A 20,875-nucleotide genomic window follows, 5' to 3' on the forward strand; every position below is an offset into this window, starting at 1 on the left:
GATCTCTCTGAGTTCGAGACCAGCCTGGTCTACAAGAGCTAGTTCCAGGACAGGAACCAAAGCTACACAGAGAAACCCTGTCTCGAAAAACAAAAACAAAACAAAATCAAACAACTAATCAAATAATTAACCAAATAAGAAGGGAGCTGTGCGATTCTATAACAAATTAGGCAAGAAGTTATTTTAAAACCAAGCAGCCAACCAACCAGTTAACCAACTGATAAACTTCCTGCGGGCGGTAACCGATGACCAGCCCAGCCAGCCCTACCTTCCCCGCAGCGGCCGCGGCTCCGTCAACCGGAAGCTCCCGGCTCCGCTGTGAGCCACACCGGAAGTATCCGGACATCTGTTCCTCCAGGCCTGCTCAGAGTGTTCCGCTCGACGCGGCGCGGAGTATTGTGGGCGCTGGTGAGCGGCTGGTTTCGGTCCGGGCGGCAGCGACCGGCTTTCGGGGAGCTTGGCGTCTGGGCTCCGCCGTGGGGCCCGCAGGCCGCTGCCAGCATGTCGGGCGTGCGAGCCGTGCGCATCAGCATCGAGTCGGCCTGCGAGAAGCAGGTGCAGGAGGTGGGCCTCGATGGCACCGAGACCTACCTGCAGCCGCTGTCCATGTCGCAGAACCTGGCGCGCCTGGCGCAGCGCATCGACTTCAGCCAGGGCTCGGGCTCCGAGGAGGAGGAGGCGGCGGGGCCCGACGGCGACGCGCAGGACTGGGCGGGCGCCGGGGCCGAGCAGGACGACGAGGAGGGTGAGGCTCTGCCCACGTTTCTCTCTCTGCCCCGAGGGTCTCCCCGAGGGGTAAAAATGCATCTTTAATAAAGTGCGTGTCACTTTGCTCCCCTGTGCTTGTGGATAATGAGTAGCAGCCGTCTCTGTAAAGACGTGTGTTGACTGCAGTGGAAGGCCGACCTCGGCGGGACTCGGGTAGTGTACCAGCCTAGCAGGCCAGGAGAAGCATTCGGCTTTTTTATTAGAACAGCTGAAAGCTTTAGGGAGATTTTAGGTGGAGACGGGTGATTCTCGGAAGCTTGCAGGTGAATGAATTACAAGAAAACAAAACCGATTTGGAGAAGCAATCAGACTGGATTTTAGACTCTTCTCATTATCAGAGGATTAAGGGGGAAAAAACCCACCCACAGTTTTTGATTGAATAATGTGACAGGATCGGTAACAGTGGGGATGTTCATGTCGAGTGTGGTAGCACAGGCTTGTATTCCTAGAACTCGCTAGGCAGGTAGGTTTCTAAGTGGTCACAACAGCCTGAGCTAATAGTGAGACACCATCTCAATAAGTAAATAAAGATGTAAGAAAATTAAAACATTGCGATTATTCTGTATCGGAAAAGTAGATCAGCTCAGCAGTTTTGTATCTCGTCTGTATCTTATGGTTGGGGTCAGCACATGAGGGATGGTATTAAAGGTCAGAGCATTAGGAAGGTTGAGAAGCACTGTCCTATGTTGTGTGAAGGACTAAGTGGATCTGCTGTGCTGGTCCGAGGTATCTTTAGGACACAGCAGTGAAGGAAAGGGCAAGTGACAGGAGAATAGGAGTGTGTGTGTGAGTTAGCGGGAAAACCTTTGCAAGGGTTTATTCCAGCTGTTAAGAGTGGTATGTCTCAGAAGGGAGGAGAGTCAGGCCTGGAATAAAGGGAAACTTTGACTTTCACTCCCTGATGCTTTTAGCTTGAATTCTGTAAAACGAGCATGTAATTGATTAAAAGGAAACTATGCTCTTGCAGCCAGTAGGAGTGCTGGTGTTGCCTGGTTTTTGCTGTTTAGAAACCCACTACTGTTATTGAAGCTCTAATGCTGGAAGGAAGCAGGTTATTTTTAAAGTGCTGGGGATATAGTTCAGTGTTTCTGTCATGAGTGAAGCCCTAGTTTGTTGTTTTTTTTTTTTCCGAGATAGGGTTTCTCTGTAGCTTTGGAGCCTGTCCTGGCACTAGCTCTTGTAGACCAGGCTGGCCTAGAACTCACAGAGATCCGCCTGCCTCTGCCTCCCGAGTGCTGGGATTAAAGGCGTGCGCCACCACCCTTTTTTAAACCTAGGGCAAGTGAAGCCCTAGGTTTAAAAAGATTTGAGTGCCTACCTAAGCTATAAGGACAGGTCTGGCCTGTGGAAGTTAGACTGCATTTATTTTTCCCTAGGAGTGCTGTGTTAAATGTTAACAGCTCAAGACAGGGTGGTGAGAAGGAGATGAAACAGGTGCTTGGGAAGAAAACTTTGCTTCTGCTTTTCATACTTTTTAAAATAATTATTTAAATTCATTTTATGTGCATTGATGTGAAGGGGTCAGAGCTTCTGGAACTGGAATTCCAGACAGTTGTGAGCTGCCATGTGGGTGCTGGGAATTGAACCTGGGTCCTCTAGAAGAGCAGCCAGTGCTCTTAGTTGGTGAGCCATCTCTCCAGCGCCCCTTTTCCTATGTTTAAACCTCTAAATGAGCTTCTCTCTTTTATTCTGTGTAACCAGTACACACGTGTTTCTGTTTTTCAGGGCTGGTGAAATTCCAACCTTCTCTGTGGCCTTGGGACTCAGTGAGGAACAATTTGCGAAGTGCCCTCACGGAGATGTGTGTTCTCTATGATGTCCTCAGTATTGTCAGAGACAAAAAGTTCATGACGCTGGACCCCGTCTCTCAGGATGCGCTTCCTCCCAAACAGGTAGGTGTGGCCTCCAGCCAGACAGCCTCTCTTCGGGTTCAGCACCAGCAGCTGGTTGTGTGCATTGTCTCCCTTTTCTTCTCTTGAAAAGTTAAATGCGTGAGTTAGAGAGCTGACTGAAGGATGAAGAGCGCATATTATTGCAGATGGCCGGAGTTCAGTGCTTAGCACCCATGTCGGGCAGCTCACAGCCGCCTCCAGCTCCAGCGGCAGGAGATCTGACACCCTCTGACCTCTTCATAAGCTCAGACTTACATGTTCACATAATAAAGTAATGGTAAGAAAGAGAAAAACTAAGTCCAGGTGAAGATGTAAGGACCGAACCAGCACTTCCCAGATGAGAGCATCTTTGAGTCAGGCTCCTTGAAGAAGGAACAGAATGATGTGGCTTCTCCCATCCAAAACTAAGCCAGCCTGACCCAGCTTAGCAGACTTCTGAGGTCAGTTGAGGTTGGGACTATTCAGAGCATTATGGTCATAGAAGACTGGCCTTTTTATGAAATGTCCGCGTTTTTCACTTTGTTTTCTGATGTGCTTCTACGGTCAGAAAACTGGCACCTACTAGACTTGCCATTTGGAAGTGTAGCTCTTCCATAGAGCACACAGCTGGTCATTGTGGCAAACACAGTCTGAGGTCAGTGGGTGGAGTCGGCGTGTGCTGTGGGCCTGACACCAGTCACAATTCCACAAGCAAGTAGGCTGTGGTGAGTTTAAAGTGTGTTTACGGGAGGTGCCTGATTGGTCATATGCTGACTACTGTAAGCTGGCGTTGATGTGTGCCATGTAGGTAGTGGTTTCTATGCATAGGTTAAATCTAGGCGGGGGTTTGAGATTTAGTGTGCCACAGAACGTTATGAACTGGGCAAGAGCTAGGGTGGTGAAGAAGCACAGCACCCTGGCCTAGGTGTGCCCCGGCTATGTATTGCTAAGTGCTAGTTTCTAGCATTTCTAGCATTTCGCCACTTAGGTGGTGGTTTGACTTAGGTCTTTTTGTAAGTTTGTCAAGAAGCAGGTTACTTCTGTTTTAAAAAAGGTTTTGCAAGGGAAAAGTTTTTCTCAAAGTTTTTCCCACCTACCTGCTTTCTCCTGTGTGTATCTGTGTGTGCACACACATGTGGAAGGGTTAGAGGACAGGCTGTGTGTGTGTGTGCACACACGTGTGGAAGGATTAGAGGACAGGCTCTGTGTGCACACACGTGTGGAAGGGTTAGAGGACAGGCTCTGTGTGCACACACGTGTGGAAGGGTTAGAGGACAGGCTCTGTGTGCACACACGTGTGGAAGGGTTAGAGGACAGGCTGTGTGTGTGTGTGCACACACGTGTGGAAGGGTTAGAGGACAGACTTTACTTTGGGCGTCTTCCTCCGCTGCTCTCAGAATCATAGTTTTGAGTCAGCTTCTCTTTCTGAAGGTAAAGTTCACCGGTTGGCTAGATGGACTGGCCGCATGCCTCCAGAATTGTCCTCCTCCCTGGGGCTTACTGGGTGCAGGTGTGTGGCTGTGCTGGGGTTTAGTGGGTGTTGGGGCTTGCCTGGCAGGCCCATGCCGACTGTCGTCCTTCTTCCTCGCTGTGTTTGTTTGCTGTAGTAGCACATTTCCTGGTTGAGAGGACAGGCAGTTTTATGGTTATCTGAACTAGTGCACTCCAGCTTTGGGTAGGAACCAAGCCGGGTTGTTTTGTTTTGGCAGAGTCCGCAGACCCTGCAGCTCATCTCTAAGAAGAAGTCCCTGGCCGGAGCAGCTCAAATCCTCCTCAAGGGGGCGGAAAGACTGACCAAGTCCGTGACCGAGAACCAGGAAAACAAGCTCCAGCGAGACTTCAACTCTGAGCTCTTGAGACTACGGCAGCACTGGAAACTGAGGAAAGTTGGAGACAAGATCCTGGGCGACCTGAGCTACAGAAGCGCGGGTACAGACATCTGACCGTAGAAACTGCTTTGTGTGAGCAGAGGGTTTGGTGAACTGTGATGTCTCCCAGTCTCCTGTCGTGATCATTGCTGAGCTCCATGTTGTACAGTGCTACTTAATTTCTTTACCTGTGACCCGAAACTTGCTTGCCAGGACCTGCTGTGGAACACCTGGAGTCCCAACACTTGAAGGCTGAGGTGGGAGGGTCAGGAGTTCAAGGCTAGCTTTGCCTACATGAGACCCTATCTTAAAAACCCCACACAGACCATTCTTACAGTCCTATAATAAACAACCTCCCATCAGTTTGAAAATCTTTTAGATATATTTAAGAGAGAGTTCAGAGCTCACTGGAGACGGCCAAGCGTCCCTGCTGGGCTGCTTGAGAACAGTGGTGGAAATGCACGAAGCCCCCTGTGCCAGAGTCAGGCACAGCTGTTACCAACACACAATGAGTCAGGTCAGTGCCCCGCACTGAAATGAGTTCCGCTACTAGATGAGTCGGTGCTTTCTGGTTTTAGACATTGTAAGTTCTTTCTCCTAAAGCAGTTATGGACAAATATTTAATTTCTCCTTGGGGTGGTCCTTTGATGTTATGGAAGAATATAGTTGCATTCTTTCACTGCAAGAAGATCCTGAATGCCCTCCCTTGGAGACAAGCATTGGACCCAAGCATGCACTCATGATGTAGCAATTACTTAGACTTCTGACCTGCACAGAAAGAGGTGTGTCAGCTGTAGAGGAACTGGCTGGAAATAGTACTGTAAGTGCTGTTGATCTGTCCTTCGCTGCTGAGTTCAGATCTAAGGACATGTTCTTAGAATACAGTGTGCGGCCTGGGAAGGTCACAAGACAGCGCTGCCTTTGGGACAGGTGCACGATGGTGCCCGTGCTTGCCTAGCATCGTTTGTTGTTGCTTTTACCTGACACACAGACTCATCGTATGGCTCTGACTGGCCCAGACTTCACTGTGTGGGCCAGGCTGGCCTGACCTGAAACTGCCTTCACCTCTCTTCTTCCTTTTTTGGTTTGGCTCACTAGGGCCTCCTTTCTGTCCACATGCACATGTCCAGTGGAAGGAATTCATGCTTTAGTGATGTGTTATGCTTGACATTTTGTGTTAAGTTAATGTGCTGTGTTAATTATTTTAATCTTTAATACCCAATTAGGGTCTCTCTTTCCCCATCATGGCACCTTTGAAGTGATTAAGAACACAGACATTGATTTGGATAAAAAGATCCCAGAAGATTACTGTCCCCTGGACGTCCAGATTCCTAGTGATTTGGAGGGGTCTGCGTACATCAAGGTACCAATCGAGGCTTTTTCCAGTCATTTCTTGCCAATTGCCCTGAGGCAACTTTGCTAATGTTTTTCATGTTGTCTAGGTTTCTATTCAAAAACAGGCTCCAGACATTGGTGATCTTGGCACAGTAAACCTGTTCAAGAGACCATTGCCCAAGTCCAAACCAGGTATGTCATGGCCTCTAACCTCCTTCTGTACTTACAGTAAGCCAAAGAGAGCGAGAGGGAAAGAGACGTTCGGTGTGAAAACAGTAGGAAGGAAGGTTTAAAGGCAGAGTTGGCCTCATGAAAGATATTTTAGCACTGAGGGCTGAGAGAAGGAGGGGTTCTCAGAAAGAAACCCCAGAGCATGGATACGGGTTTCTCAAAGAACTGTCATCGGTTTTGGCCTTTTAAGATCATCTCCGCCTCTGCACTGGCTGCAGGCATGAGTGCCGTGCCTGCTTCTAGAAGTGTACATGTTATAACTTAGAAACAAACCTCTGGTGAGTGGCTGTGTCTTTGTAGGCTGAACTGCCCTAGTTGTCTCTGTGTGACAGAAGTAAGATCTTCCCTCCCATCCAAGGCTCAGGGACTGTCAGGAAAGTGGAGAGGAAGATGTAGGAACCAGATGGGAGGGTGCTGTGAAGCAGTGTCGTCAGGGTGGGACACAGCCTCACACACATGCTCTCTGTGCCTTGGGTACCTGCTGCAGACTTGTACAAGACTAGGCCCTCACCATTTCACCAAGGATGGTCGATGGGCTTGTGAAGCCCCATACCATTACTGAGGGACTGTAGGCATCTCGTGATCCTTAGGCAAGATGTATCGTTTTCCTCATTCCTCGGTGGTGTAATATGGGGCAGCAGGGGGAGCTGCAGGCTTTATAGCCAGCAGCAAAACTTCTCAAGTAAATTTGGTTCAGACTTCTGGAGTCTGACACCGGGTCGCTTATTTTAGCCATATTTAAGCACAGCACAGTTTTGAGAAGGTTTCTGATAACAGTTAACTCGGTGCTGTGAGTACAGCAAAGCTTGAGACGTAAATTGACACCGAAGCTCTTTATAGAGTATGTCTGCTTCTGTAAAGATGGGTGCTGTTGACTGGAAACATGCTCAAGGCTTAGGGTCTAGGATGGGGTGAATATAAGGCCCATGGAGTCAGGATTTGGCCTGGTCCTAAGATAACGTTGAAGTCACTTAGACTGATCTAAAGTACAAGTGACATTCTCATAAGGATAGGATTAATAGACTCAGAAGCAACGCTTAAGATAGGGAAAGGGTCTGGGATAAACAAAACAAATTCTGGGGAATGCGGGTGAGGCTCTGCAGACAGCAAAGGATCACAGTATTCTGCAGGAAGACAGGTAAACATCCTTCCTTTGAAGAGATAAGCCTGTGTGTCTGCTTTTTCTGGCTTCTCCGGTGCTTATCTGTGTACGCAGGAACCTCTTGCCCTGTATAACAGCCATTGATTAGTTGCCTGTGTTCCTGTAAATAATGTCATACTCAGCAATCTCAATCTCATTCCTGTAAATAATCTCATCACATGCTCAGAACAGTCACAAACACTCTCTCTCTCTCTCTCTCTCTCTCTCTCTCTCTCTCTCTCTCTCTCACACACACACACACACACACACACACACACACACACACACACACACACACACACATAGAGATGGGGACTTTGGAAGAAGAGTTAGAGCCGGAAAGGAAGGGATAAGAGAGACAGTGGTAAAAATGAAAAGTCTGTTTGCATCTGTCAAATTGTCAAAAAATTTTAATGCAATTTTATGTTCGAGAAAAGACTGTACCAGTATTTTGAGCCTTTGATTATGAAGTCAGGTTATCATTTGTGCCACTGTGTACATAATCTGGCTGGACATTGAGATTATACATGCCTCTCTCTTTCAGGTTCTCCACATTGGCAGACGAAGTTAGAAGCAGCACAAAATGTTCTTCTTTGTAAAGAAATTTTTGCACAGCTTTCTCGGGAAGCCGTTCAGATTAAGTCTCAGATCCCTCACATTGTGGTGAAAAACCAGATCATCTCTCAGCCCTTCCCAAGTAAGCAGGCAGCCTGCTTAGGCCTGCAAACAGGACATTGTGGTGCGGGTGTGCTGAGCATCATGGCATCCAGCAAAGCTGTGGGCCTCTGTGCTCTCTCCTGGGGGTGGCACCTTGGGCTTTCACAGGGTGTTAAAACCATGTGGTGCTCCGGCTTCAGACAGCAGTAGCTGCTGTCAGATGGCATTTCCTTTGAAGGTACCACTTTGAATCTTCCTAGTTTGTAGAAAAGAGTTTTCTGTTCAGAAGCAACCAGGCTTAACCTAAAAATCAGTTGTCATTAGTGGCTCTCATGACCCCTTTGGGGTTACATATCAAGTATTTTTGTTGCAACTCATAACAGTAGCAAAATTACAGTTATGACATAGCAACAAAATAATTGTATCGTTGGGGTCACCACAGCAAGAGGAACTGTAGTAAAGAGTCAGAGCGTTAGGAAGGTTGAGAACCACTGGTTTCGGGTTAGACATGAACAGCTTTTCCCTATTGCTTTTGGGAGCAGGGAAGAGAGCCTTATAAAACCAGGTACTAACTCCATGTTGAAATAGAACTAGTAAAGTTTGTTCTTAAGATTCTGTGCTTATAAAAACAAGAACTGTGTTTTCTCAGTCTTCAGCTCAGGAGCAGCACCACGCTACAGTCTGTGGAACTACAGTTGTCTAAATCTGTGGGGTTTATCATGTTAAGTAAGGGAGGTCATTGGAGTAGAGGTACTTAGGAGGCAAGTTGACAGGATTGTCCTTTGTGAAATTGGTCTCCAGTTCTTGGCTTGTCTGCATCTATCCTGCCTCTCTGTACATAGGCTTGCAGTTGTCCATTTCCCTGTGCCACTCCTCAAATGATAAGAAGTCCCAGAAGTGTGCCTCAGAGAAGCCGGGTCCAGAGGATCACCTCTATGTCCTGGAGCACAACTTGCACCTGCTGATCAGAGAGGTAACTCCAGTGTGGCTCTGCAGTGCACAAGTCTCCCCCACTGAGTCAGTAACGGGCGGCAGTGGTTTGAGAGAACCTGCTATGTGCCAGGAGATCCGGAGATAATCGGTGCATGATCCTTGCTCCCAGGAAGTCTTGTAGAGCTAGGGATATGCAGCAAGTTCTGCAGTTGCCATGGGAAGCTTGTGCCACTGGACAGAGAAAGAGTGGCTGTTGTCTGGGGGCCTGAGCTGTACAGAAATGTCCTGTTTTGAGAATCTTTATAGACGAATACATTCCAGCCTTCCACCCCAACCCCCACCCCCAAATCCTAGGGTGGTGTTCAGTTGGTAATAATGGTATATAAGTCTGTGTTTTTTAAAAGGGTTTTTCAAAGCCAGGCAGTGGTGGCACACGCCTTTAATCCCAGCACCCAGGAGGCAGAGGCAGGTGGATTTCTGTGAGTTCGAGGCCAGCCTGGTCTACAAGAAGGGACAGGCTCCAAAGCAACACAGAGAAACCCTGTCTCAAATAATAATAATAATTAATAAAAAAATAAAAGACTTTTTTAGACTGAGGATTTCACTCAGGGTTGAGTACTTGCTTAACATGGGTGATGCTGTCACTTTAATCCTAGTAATACATCTTTCTGGGGTCTACCAGACAGTCTAGGACAGTTGATTAACTATCTGTCATGAGATGAGACTTAGTGAAGAATGCTTTTTAATTTAAAACTTTGAAGGTAAAAAGGGCAGCTCAGAGGAGCCCTCCTCTTTACAGACGTGTGTCCTGCCCATGGCCACTCGGTGCTTTACCTCTGTACCGAGAAGATGCTGATGATCTAGTCCTGGCTAGCCTGCACCAACCTAACCTATGCAGACAGGCTGGCATCTGCCCCTGAGTACTGAAATTAAAAGCATTGCTACTATTTCTAGCAAGATCACTTTTTGTATTTGATTATTTCCAAAAAGGAGCCTGTCCTAGAACAAGCTCTGTAGACCAGGCTGGCCTAGAACTCACAGAGATCCGCCTGCCTCTGCCTCCCGAGTGCTGGGATTAAAGGTGTGCGCCACCACTGCCTGGCTCTATTTCCAAAAACTTGAGCCAAGCTTTGGTTAAACATTTTTGGCCTGCTTATGATCCAGGTGCTGGTTTTTAATGACTTTTTTTTTTTCAGTTTCATAAACAGACCTTGAGTTCCGTGGTGATGCCTCACCCAGCGAGTGCTCCTTTTGGCCACAAGAGAATGAGACTTTCGGGTCCTCAGGCTTTTGATAAAAATGAAATTAATTCAATACAGTCTACAGAAGGACTCCTGGAAAAAATAATTAAACAAGCCAAGCATATTTATCTAAGGAGCAGGTAAGAATGAAAAAAGTTACTGGTTTTCTGTGCCATTGGGTCATTTTCCTGGTCCCTTTAATGTGTGTTAACTTTGAGAGTACATAAAGTTTGTTTCCCCAGTGAGAAAGCGTCTGAGAGTAAGATCATGGTGATTTTCTCTCTCTCTCTCTCTCTCTCTCTCTCTCTCTCTCTCTCTCTCTCTCTCTCTCTCTGTCTGTCTTTCTTTCCTTATTTATTTATTTGTTTGTTTGTTTGTTTGTCTGTTGAGACAGGATCTTGGTCAGCGTAGCCCTGGCTCTCCTAGAACTTGCTGTGTAGACCAAGCTGGCGTTGAACTCACAGAACTCTGCCTACTTCTGTCTCCTGAATTCTGGGATTAAAGGTGTACACTACCATGCCCAGCCAATCTTGTTGCTGTTGTTTTGCAGTGCTGGAGACCAGCCTGTATGTACTGGACAGTACTCTCCCACTAGCCCACCTCAGAGCCCAGTAAGGCAGGAGCTCACACCCTAGGCTGGACTCAGGCTTCCTTTCCTCCTGCCTCCTCTCCTGTAGGCGTGTGCACTAGCTTTCTCTCTCCTCTCTTTCTTAAAAACAAAAAAACTTAGAGTCATTTTAATCCTTAGTCTTAGACATTTTTCCTTCATTAAGTTATTTTAGCAGTTATATAACATAACATTAGACACGTATTCCATGATTTATTTCCCCAGTTACTTGCTGGGGTGTGTGTGTGAGTGTGTGTGTGTGTGTGTGTGTGTGTGTGTGTGTGTGTGTGTGTGTGTGTGAGAGAGAGAGAGAGAGAGAGAGAGAGAGAGAGAGAGAGAGAGAGAGAGAGAGAGCGAGCGCGCGCGCTAGTACTTGGTGGGCAAGCCTCTGCCACTGAGCTGCATCCAGTTGGTTGATATTTGCTGAACAGAACATATTCGTATACCTGTCCGCTGCAGGCATTTTGTAGCATTGTTCAGGAGAGGAAAGGAAGCTAAGAGCAAATGTTGTGTGTGTGCACATACCTCTTGGGCTGGTCTCCTCAGCGCCTTTCCGTTTCTGATAAAGTACTAAGGTCAGACAATGAGAACTAAGGGCCTTTAGTGGCTTGGTGGTTGCACATACTTTATGCTTTGATTTATACTTTGATTTAAGCACTGTGTGTAAGATAAGGATTGCTGCTTCAGAATTTTGTTCCTGGGTTTGGGCTCTGAAGTTAAACCCCCTGCTGTCCCTCAATTATTTATGTATGACCCAGGGCAAATGCTTAACCTGTTTCCAAAGCTGCATGTAGTAAGTAAGTAGTCCTGCCAACTGACCACTTAGAGCTAAAGGCAGGAGGGTTAGGAATTCAAGGCCAGCCCTGGCTACAAGAGACCATACCTTAACCCACCCCTCCTCATTCAGAAAGGAAGGAAGGAAGCTTTCTTAGGTAATGGAGCTTACCTAAAGCCAGACAAGGCACACAACTGTAATCTTGGCACTCAGGAGGCTGAAGCAAAAGAATGATGTGTTCCAGCCAAGCCGGGACTACAGAGGGACAAACTGCTTCAAAGCAAGATAAAACAGAAAACAAAAGCCAGTGCCTGCCAAACACACTGTTAGGGAGAATAGATGATAATGTTCTTGACCACATGCACAGTTTAGATACTTCAGTGTAGCAGGCATTGCTGACTTTCTTTATGGGTGATGTTTGGATTGGGCTCAAGGCTCTGGTTTGCCTTGATTGTGATTTTAATAACAACAGGTCTGGGTGTATCCCAGTCAACTCGTTGCCAGAGATCAGGCACTAGCATCTGTGAATGGTGCGTGACAGATTAGTACCTGGGAAGTGTCTTGTCCTGGGGCAGTAAGCTTTCACGAGCAGGACAGGATGAGTGGAGTCGTCAGGAGCCAGCCCAGCAGGATAACGAGAGGTGGGGTGAGTGTGTCTCGTGGTGCAAACTGAGAACAGCACAGCAGTGTGTATACAAGGGCTTCCAGAAACCTCACCTTTCCAGTGGGGATCTGATGAAAAAGCGGCATGCTATGAAACTTTTTAGGTTTTATAAAATTGGTGCTTTCATTTATATGGTGATTTTTAATTTTTTAATTTTCCTTTTGAAGAACTGCTGCAACCATTGACAGCTTGGCAAGTCGCATTGAAGACCCCCAGATCCAGGCCCACTGGTCAAACATCAGCGACGTTTATGAGTCTAGTGTGAAGGTTTTGATCACGTCTCAAGGTTATGAGCAAATATGCAAGTGAGTGTCGCCAGGAAGTCCCGCAGGTGGATGCCAGGCGCTGCCGAGCCTTTCCCAAGGACTCTGCAGTGCCAAGTTGTCATATGGTTCCCATAATTATATCATGATAAAGTGTTTGCAGAAACAAGAGGTAAGGGCTGGAGCGATGGCTCAGTGGCTTAAAGTGCTCTTCTAGGGGACCTGAGCTCTGTTCCTAGCCCCACATGAGGTGGCTCACAACTGCCCAGACCTCTAGCTCCAGGGAGTCTTATATTCTCCTCTGACCTCCAGGGTGCTTACACATGCGTTGCATATACACACAAATCTTCATAAAAACCACATAAAATCTTGTTTACAGTTTTGTGCTGGGCGATATTCATAGCTATCCTTAGCCACATGCAACCTTTGGGCTACGTGTCGAACGTGCCTAGCTTTTAAAGTAGAAAATGCGTCTCTTGCTGAGACTTTCTCCAAGCCTACAGGCTATGCAGGTCTAGGTGTCAGGCATGAGTTTGGCCATCTGAGCCGGCACTCAGCATTGTCTGCTCAGGGCAGTCTGCGTTTGTAGTTCTCTTCTAACTTGGCTGCCCTTGGTTCTGATCCATTAGTTGATGATTGTGCCTCTCAACCAAGTTGACCATGTGTGTCTGCGAAAGAGCGGCACGGTCTTGTCCTGGCATTCTTAGGCAGTGCTTGGGTAAGGTGTATTGCTAGGATGCTTGTTTGGCGTGTACAAGACCTTGGTTTCCATTCTTAGCATTGCAACAAAAAGAGGTGTATTCTCAGTAAAGCCGGGTGTGGTAGTGTACACCTGTAATCCTAGAGTTTGGGAGGGGGAGGCAGAAAGAGTCTGGTGAGGTCAAGGCCAGCCTGGGCTTTCTTTTAAAACTGCATTTAAAAGGAAGAGCTTTTTAGCCTCTTGTGTTGGTCTGAGCAATTGTACCCTTCCCACATTGGTTTGAGAAACCTGACCCCGCCTCTCTAGGCTCTGCAAGTGCTTAGTTGCTAACTGGCCACTGTGTCCCCTGTGAAGGAGGAGCAGGAGATCTGGTGCAGTACTAATCTTCAGTGTAGCCAGTTTTAGTAACAATAAACAAGCGTGAGAGCAAGTACAGAAGGTAAAAGCATGTGAAGGAACTGAGGGAGTGGGCTTTACGTGTTGTCTTGCATGTTCCACAGAGGACCGTCTGTGGAAACTGGTTTTCTCCTGCCACATGTGGGTAACTGGGATTGAACTCAGGTCCTCAGGCTTGGCTGCAAGAACCCTTAGCCACTTCTTTCTTTCTTTCTTTCTTTCTTTCTTTCTTTCTTTATTTATTTATTTATTTATTTATTTATTTATTTATTATGTATACAATATTCTGTCTGTGTATCTGCCTGCAGGCCAGAAAAGGACACCAGACCCTATTACAGATGGTTTTGAGCCACCATGTGCACCATGTGGTTGCTGGGAATTGAACTCAGGACCTTTCGAAGAGCAGGCAATGCTCTTAACCTCTGAGCCATCTCTCCAAGCCCCCCTTAGCCACTTCTTGAGTCAGAGCCAGCCCCATGTATCCTGCCACTTGGGGATGTCCTCCAGCTAGCCTCCTATGGAGCTAGTGTCTGGTATAGCCTGAGGAAGGCTGCCTTGGATCTCATTTGGTGGAGGCTACGAAGCCACCCTCCTCTCTGTACCACAAAAGTTAGTTTAGGTTGTCAGAACTACTGCTGTCTTTGTCCATGCTGTCAACATGATGTAAAGGTCCTTGGGGCTGTACAAACTAGAGTGTGTGTCTGCAGGTCTATCCAGCTGCAATTGAACATCGGTGTTGAGCAGGTGCGCGTGGTGCACAGAGACGGGCGGGTGATCACGTTGTCTCACCAGGAGCAGGAACTGCAGGATTTCCTTCTGTCTCAGGTATATTGCACACTGTGCATTTGGTTAGAGTTTTTGTTGTTTTATTTCTTTGAGATAGGATCTCAGTGTGACTCAGCCCAGCTGTCCCCCTGCCTCTGCCTCCTGGTTGCTCGGATGGCAGGTGTGCAGCACATGCCTGGCCACACTTGCAGCCTAAATTCCCTTGTTGCATTAACTGCTTGACGAACAAGCTGAGCATAGAGTAGCTGCAATGGTTGCAGAAGGAGAAACCATTGTTTCTGCCCCATCGTTTATTTCTAGTACGCACTTGGGTTCATCTCGTCCTGGTTTTATTTGCACTCCCTTTGTGATACGCTGAAGCATCGGTTCTGTAGCCAGCAATCTCTCACGACTGTTGGGAAATGGATCCTTTCCAGGAGTGGGGAAGCATTAGCCCAAGGGAACCAAGGAGAGGAAGACAGATGCAAACTACAGCAGCCATTATCCATAGTAACAAGTGTGGCGGTTTAGTCTCTGATTTTGGAAGGGGTCTCATGTGGAAGAGCAGTGCAGAAAGTCCTGCTGCCGCCGCCTTCACTGCTGCTGGCAGAGCGCATCCCACCAGGGTGGGAAGGAAGAACAGGTGGGATGTTGTTTACAGAGGGTCAGCTGACCATGTGAGCAGCATGCAGTGGTCACCTGAGGTCAGTAGTCTTTTGGCCCTGGGGGCTGTGACGTAGAACAATCCTCTTGACCAAATGAGCAGCTTTTTGTCATGATACCCAACTGATGTAGCCAGCCTCAGAGGGGCAGTACCAGGAAGACAAGACCTGACCCACTCTGCTCCTTACCATTCTGCTGGCTGCATTTAGTAACCCCTGCTTAAATGGCTGCCATTACCTGAAGCCAGAGAACACAGAAAGCTAATGGAGTCTGCACTCTAGGCCAGTAGACACAGAGAGACAGTGCCGTGGAAGGTGGGGCCCTCCTCTCCCCTCTAGCAGTCATGTCACACAGGAGAATTCCCCAGATTTGGGCCAGAGGTTAAGGCAAACTTAGGATTGATTCCATCAGATCATCAGAGTGTGCCCGAGCTTGAGTCACACCTTCTCGTTCACAGATGTCACAGCACCAGGTGCACGCGGTTCAGCAGCTTGCCAAGGTCATGGGCTGGCAGGTCCTCAGCTTCAGTAACCACGTGGGACTCGGGCCCATAGAGAGCATCGGCAATGCCTCCGCCATCACAGTGGCCTCCCCAAGTGGTGACTATGCTATTTCAGGTACTTTCCGCTGCTCGGTATGGGAGGTAACTCTGTAACATTCCGCTTTAATAACTAAACGTGAGTAGAAGCCATCTGACTGTGATGAGCTAATGTGTTTACACTGCTGTTTGCTGATACTATTTGTTACTCAAGTCAGGAGTGAGTGAGTGTGTGTGTGTGTGTAGGGAAGGGAGGAAAGTGTGCGAGAACTTACTAAGCAAGCTTCTGTTCTTAAACTGAGGCTACTGGTAAGTTCACAAGGTCATGTTTTAAATCTCACCTGCATCAGTTCAAACTTCATCAAAACCAAGAGTTCTTTCTTTATTTCTTTTTCTGGGAGACCAGGTCTTGTGTGGAGGTTAGGCTGGCTTCAAACTCTGTATATCTCAGCCTGGTATTGAGTTTGCTTTGTAGCCTAGGCCAGCGTTGGTCCTCCTGTCTAGGCCTTTGATGGCCTGGATTGCAGGCATAGGTCACAACACCTGACAAATCTTGTCTAATTTTTATAGAACAAATAATTCAAAGATACTTAAATCATCTTAGAGTTTGTATAAAAATTTAGCATTTGAAGGTCTGAAAAGATGTAGCAGGTAAGGCACTCGCCCCCAAGCCTGATGACCTGAGTTTGGTCCCAAGATCCACATGGTGGTCAGAGGGAACAAATTGGAAGTTGTCTTCTGACTTCCACATGTACATACACACATGCATTCATACATACATATATGTGCATAAATTAATAAATAAATTTAGTATTTTGGAAATGAAGCACTGCCCTTGAGCTTACTATGTAGTCAAAACTAGCCTTGAACTCGTGATCCTGCAGACTGTACCTCCTAGGTGCTGGGGTTAGGGGTGTACACCACCGTGACTAGCTCCTGAAACCCTTGTTAATGAGATTGTCTAAGCTGTTGGGTAGGTTTCTGTGTAGGTTTTCCATCACTTCATAAGTTTCAAAGTGTGTGTACTGATTATTGCTTTTGTCAATAGTTCGTAATGGACCTGAGAGTGGCAGCAAGATTATGGTTCAGTTTCCCCGGAACCAATGCAAAGACCTTCCGAAGAGTGATGTTTTACAAGACAACAAGTGGAGTCATCTGCGTGGACCATTCAAGGAGGTTCAGTGGAACAAGATGGAGGGCCGTAATTTCGTTTATAAAATGGAGCTGCTTATGTCTGCACTGAGCCCCTGTCTGTTGTGATTTTCTTCAGAACAAGTTCCAGAAGCATTGACTTGCATGTTTGCAGCTACAAGAGAGAGAGACGTCTTCCATATAAGTACTGGCGCTCCCGTCCTTCACAGGAGCCCGGTGTGAAAGTTAGCAGCTGGCATCCTCTCACTTTATAAGTGATGAGTGCTTTGGAAGAGAAAAGTTTCTGTACTGTGGTAGTATGCAGTATGGGGAGATGTAAAATACATTTTTTTATACAGCTAACGTGAAAGCATTACTAACTTAAGGGCTTGAATTTGCTTTTTAAAATAAAATAAAAAATCCTATCTTTGATGTTAACGTAAGCTTTGTGTTTAAAATCTCCAAGTGCTTTGTGAATTTCTTACAGCCATATAATCTGTGTCTCAACCACTCCTAGTGTTTCTTTAAAACCACCTAAGAACATCTTAGGATGCAGATTCACTGAGCACACAGGCCCTTTCTCTGAAAGGCGCCAAGGTCACCCACAGGAAGCAGCCCCAGCACTGGGGCTCTTGGGTATTTGGGAAGTGAAGTGACTCCCCTGGGTCAACGAGAGCCGCTAGGAACTTCTCAGAAGGGAATGCAGAAGGAGACGGTGCGGTCTAGGGCTTGTTTCTCACTAGTCTGTCTTAAGTGGCTACCCACTGCAGAGGTGCCTGCCCTGTTCTCCATGCTTCCTCATTCCTATTCATCTTTGACTTCCTCTGCAGAAAGAGGTCATCAGATCTTTTTGGTGTGAGGGTTTTTTTTATTTGCTTTGTGATTTGAGACATAATCTTTTTCTGTAGCAAAGGTTGACCTTGAATTTGTGACCATTCTGCTTCAGTCTGAAGTGTGATTCTAGACAAATGACAAGTTTGGGTGTTTTTTACCTTAAAGGTGTTTGGACTCGGTGTCCTGCTCCACTTTGTACAGAAACTGAAACAGCCCTGCTAGTGGTGGCTAAGCCCTTGGCTGTAGAAAAACTTCATAGAGCTGACTACACATGACTTGAGAATTAAGAAGTTTAGTCGGGTAAAAAGTCCTAAAGCAGACAAAGTATAAGGTTCCTGAAAAAAGACATTTGGAGGCATAGGTGGGCCTTTTACACCAATGAAATTTAGCCTTCCCATATGTACACTGTAAAACCAAATCATCCTACGTCGGCAGTTTCCTCTCACCCCAATACTCAGACAAGCTTCCCCTGGGATGCCTCCACTTTATTAAGCACTGAATTTTTAGAAGGTGATAGTCAAAGGCATCACAAGTGGCGAGCCAGGGAGCCAGGTAGGGGAGGGGCATCACCAGTGGGGAGCCAGGTAGGGGAGGGGCATCACCAGTGGGGAGCCAAGTAGGGGAGGGGCATCACCAGTGGGGAGCCAGGTAGGGGAGGAGCATCATCAGTGGGGAGCCAGGTAGGGGAGGGGCATCACCAGTGGGGAGCCAGGTGGGGGAGGGACATCACCAGTGGGGAGCTAGACGGGAGGTGGCCCCAGGGTAGTACTGCTGTGTTAGAGTAAGGGTGGTCTTGGGTCCCAGCACCCAGACAAATGTTAGATGATTTTAACGATCTGCCTATAGTCTCAGTTTCCTGTGGCAGAGCTGGGGTCCCCGGAGCCCTCACCCTATAAATTGGAGAGCCATCAAGGGAGACAGCTGACATCCATCTCATGTTTCCATGTGCACACGCACCACACATGATAAAAATGTGAGTAGAATATTGTGTGCCTGTAATCGGAGATAATAGCAGAAAGTTGGCCTAAGATTTTTATTTTTGCATGGTGTGCTGTAAGCCTTTGATCTCAGCGCTTGATAGGCAGAGGCACATGGAGTTCCTGGTCATCTAGGGCTACATAGGGATGTAGTCTCAAACTACAAACTTCAAACCCTGTCTCAAAATTTAAAAAATTAAAAATCTGTCATGAAGTAAAAAGGATTTTAGTAAAGAGACGTGAGATAATGCCAAGACACACCAGGAAGAGCCATAGGTAATGTGTAGAGCCGGGTTCAGTCTGACTAAACAGGCTGGGGGCTGAGATGCAGCTCGATGCCAGAGTGCTTGCCTAGCACACGAGCGCCTAGGTTCACTCCAGATTCACAGAGAAGATGAGGGTGCAGTTGTTGAAATGTATACCGTAGTGTATAGATGTATTTAGGTATATGTGCGTATAGACAGCTACTGTTCCCTCTGAGAACTGTCACTGTATTCGGGCCTTTTATAGCCCACTGGACTTTGCAAAAGGCATTTATTATTTTTGCAATTAAAGATTCTTGAAAGGCAGGAGAAATGACTCCAGCAACAGTGCTCTCATGCAGGATTGGCAGCTGAGCTGGCGGTCGTATGGGGAAGCTCACACGCGGGCACCCCACCCTCCTGTGGGAGAAAGAGGATGTGCATTGTGCTTAGAGGAGTTCTCAGCTAGCTCGAGAGGCCTGATTTCTGGAAACATGAAGCCAGCCCTGACACATGAAAGCTGGTGACAGCCGGAGAAGTTTCCACCGTGCCAGCACCCAGTAGGTTGTCAAGGCAACTGCATCTGAGACACATTCCTGGAGGTCACCCCATCACATTCGGTTCCCTGGTCATTCCTTGGCACTCCAGCCGCCACTGTCTCTGAGAGGTACGTGCTGTGCCCATGTGGCAGCTCCCTGGTACTAAAGAGCCTAAATAAAACCACAGTTGCTGAGGCCCACAGTGATTGTAACTGCCTGAGCCCATCTCAGGCATATCCTGAAGCAAAGCCACAGTGAGGAACAGACAGTGATGTAAGGTTGCTGGGACCTCTTAGCCAGTAGACAAGACCTGGGGAGGACACCATATGCCGAGAAGACACAGTTGACAAGGGTGTTCTGCAGGGCAAGGTCTGCTCCGTTGAAGTAGGGGCATAGCAGTCTCCTAGTCTCTACCCTTTCCAGAAGGAGCAAGAACTTTAGAATCACAGGTAAATTTTTGGAAGTACACATTTCAAACTGATCTGGCTACAACACAACCGTTTTGTTTTTCAAAGGTGTGAACACACATTGCCGGTTAGGACCAACGGAAGTTCCCTTGTCATTTAAAACACGGATCTGACCCGGGCTATGCTTGACAGTTCTGTGGTCGTCAGAACCAACTGAAAACATAACCCAGAGCCTTCAATATTTTTTAAAAAATTATTATTTTATGTGTATAGGTGTGTCGGCCGTACCACATGCATGCCTGGTGCACGAGGAGGCCAGACAACGGCATCAGATCCCGTGGAACTGGAGTTTCAGACAGCTGTGATCTGGGAATCAAACTCTGAACCGTCTCTCTGGCCCCAGCACTGGCCTTGACAGGAATGTGCACACACAAAACAACTAAGTCCTTATTTTTCAGAACTATTTATTTTCATTCAATATTTAAAATAATTTTTCACAGTCTCTGAAACAACTTATTATTTAACATTACATTGGTCATTCTCTATAATTTAATATTTTCTTTAGAAAAAAGCAAAAGAAGACAAAACTTCAGACCCTAGAATTTAAAAAGGAAGTGGCTTTGGGAGTGCACAGGAAAGCTCCTTTCCAAATAGGGCAGCAGAGAAAATGGCTCCATGAGATTCTCCCAGGACCATGTGATTTGCAGATGCTTTGCACATGGAAGGCTTCTTGGGATCCACCTCCATTTCTCTCTGGCTTAAGCCCTGACTCCCAGCCAGGGGTGTCAGACACCACAAGCTCCCACAGCGGAGAAAGGCAGGCTTCTGAGAGGCATGTTTCCTCATGTCTCCTGTTCTCCAATGGACCGTGTGGAAACTGCCCCGGTCCAGTGTCTTCTTCCTCAGCCTGCTGCTAGGAAACGGGGCACAGGTGTGGGTGTCTGGACATGTGTACAGGAAGTGGCAGGGGTGAGCATCAGGTGCACACCGGCTGCTCCACTGCCACTGCCTGAGCCCCCTCCACAGCACCGGTCCTCTAGCTCTGAGGAGAGGTCTCTCAGTGGTTTCACGGGTAACTCCCATTGTACAGGACTATCCTCCATCTTTAGGAGTTCGGCCTGCTTTCCCTCCCTCAGAGGAGGGGGCGGGAAGCATCTTTATGCAGCTCTGCCCAATGGCATGTGGTCTTGTGGGGAGAGGCGAGAGCATACAGGTAGGGAGAAAAGCTTCATTGAAGCAATCCCGGGAAGTCATTGTTGCCCCCGTGCAGACTGTTTTTCTAAGGCTACCTCTGCCCTCATCCCCTCATCCCCTGCTCTGTAAGATACC

The 20,875-nt window shown here is 47.4% G+C and overlaps 1 protein-coding gene across 1 annotated transcript; it reads left to right on the forward strand.

The window, feature by feature from the left end:
• The first annotated feature begins 353 nt into the window (after positions 1 to 353).
• Med17 (mediator complex subunit 17) lies at positions 354 to 16,990 on the forward strand. Its single transcript, XM_075966780.1, has 12 exons — positions 354 to 745; positions 2,494 to 2,660; positions 4,349 to 4,568; positions 5,734 to 5,870; positions 5,950 to 6,034; positions 7,759 to 7,911; positions 8,714 to 8,844; positions 10,001 to 10,185; positions 12,259 to 12,396; positions 14,158 to 14,275; positions 15,336 to 15,495; positions 16,465 to 16,990. Exons 1-12 carry the CDS (start codon positions 502 to 504, stop codon positions 16,674 to 16,676), a joined length of 1,950 nt encoding a protein of 649 aa, XP_075822895.1. The 5' UTR covers positions 354 to 501; the 3' UTR covers positions 16,677 to 16,990.
• The last annotated feature ends 3,885 nt before the right edge of the window (positions 16,991 to 20,875 follow it).

The sequence above is a fragment of the Microtus pennsylvanicus genome, chromosome 3, assembly GCF_037038515.1.
Source record: "Microtus pennsylvanicus isolate mMicPen1 chromosome 3, mMicPen1.hap1, whole genome shotgun sequence".
Classification (NCBI taxonomy): Eukaryota; Metazoa; Chordata; class Mammalia; order Rodentia; family Cricetidae; genus Microtus; species Microtus pennsylvanicus.

Bases quoted from the DNA above. Each gene is read 5' to 3' on its own strand.
- Med17 (XM_075966780.1), top strand. From the start codon at position 502: ATGTCGGGCGTGCGAGCCGTGCGCATCAGCATCGAGTCGGCCTGCGAG. The intron at 5,871-5,949 runs GTACCAATCGAG...CATGTTGTCTAG, and splicing joins AGGGGTCTGCGTACATCAAG to GTTTCTATTCAAAAACAGGC. The intron at 15,496-16,464 runs GTACTTTCCGCT...TTTTGTCAATAG, and splicing joins TGGTGACTATGCTATTTCAG to TTCGTAATGGACCTGAGAGT.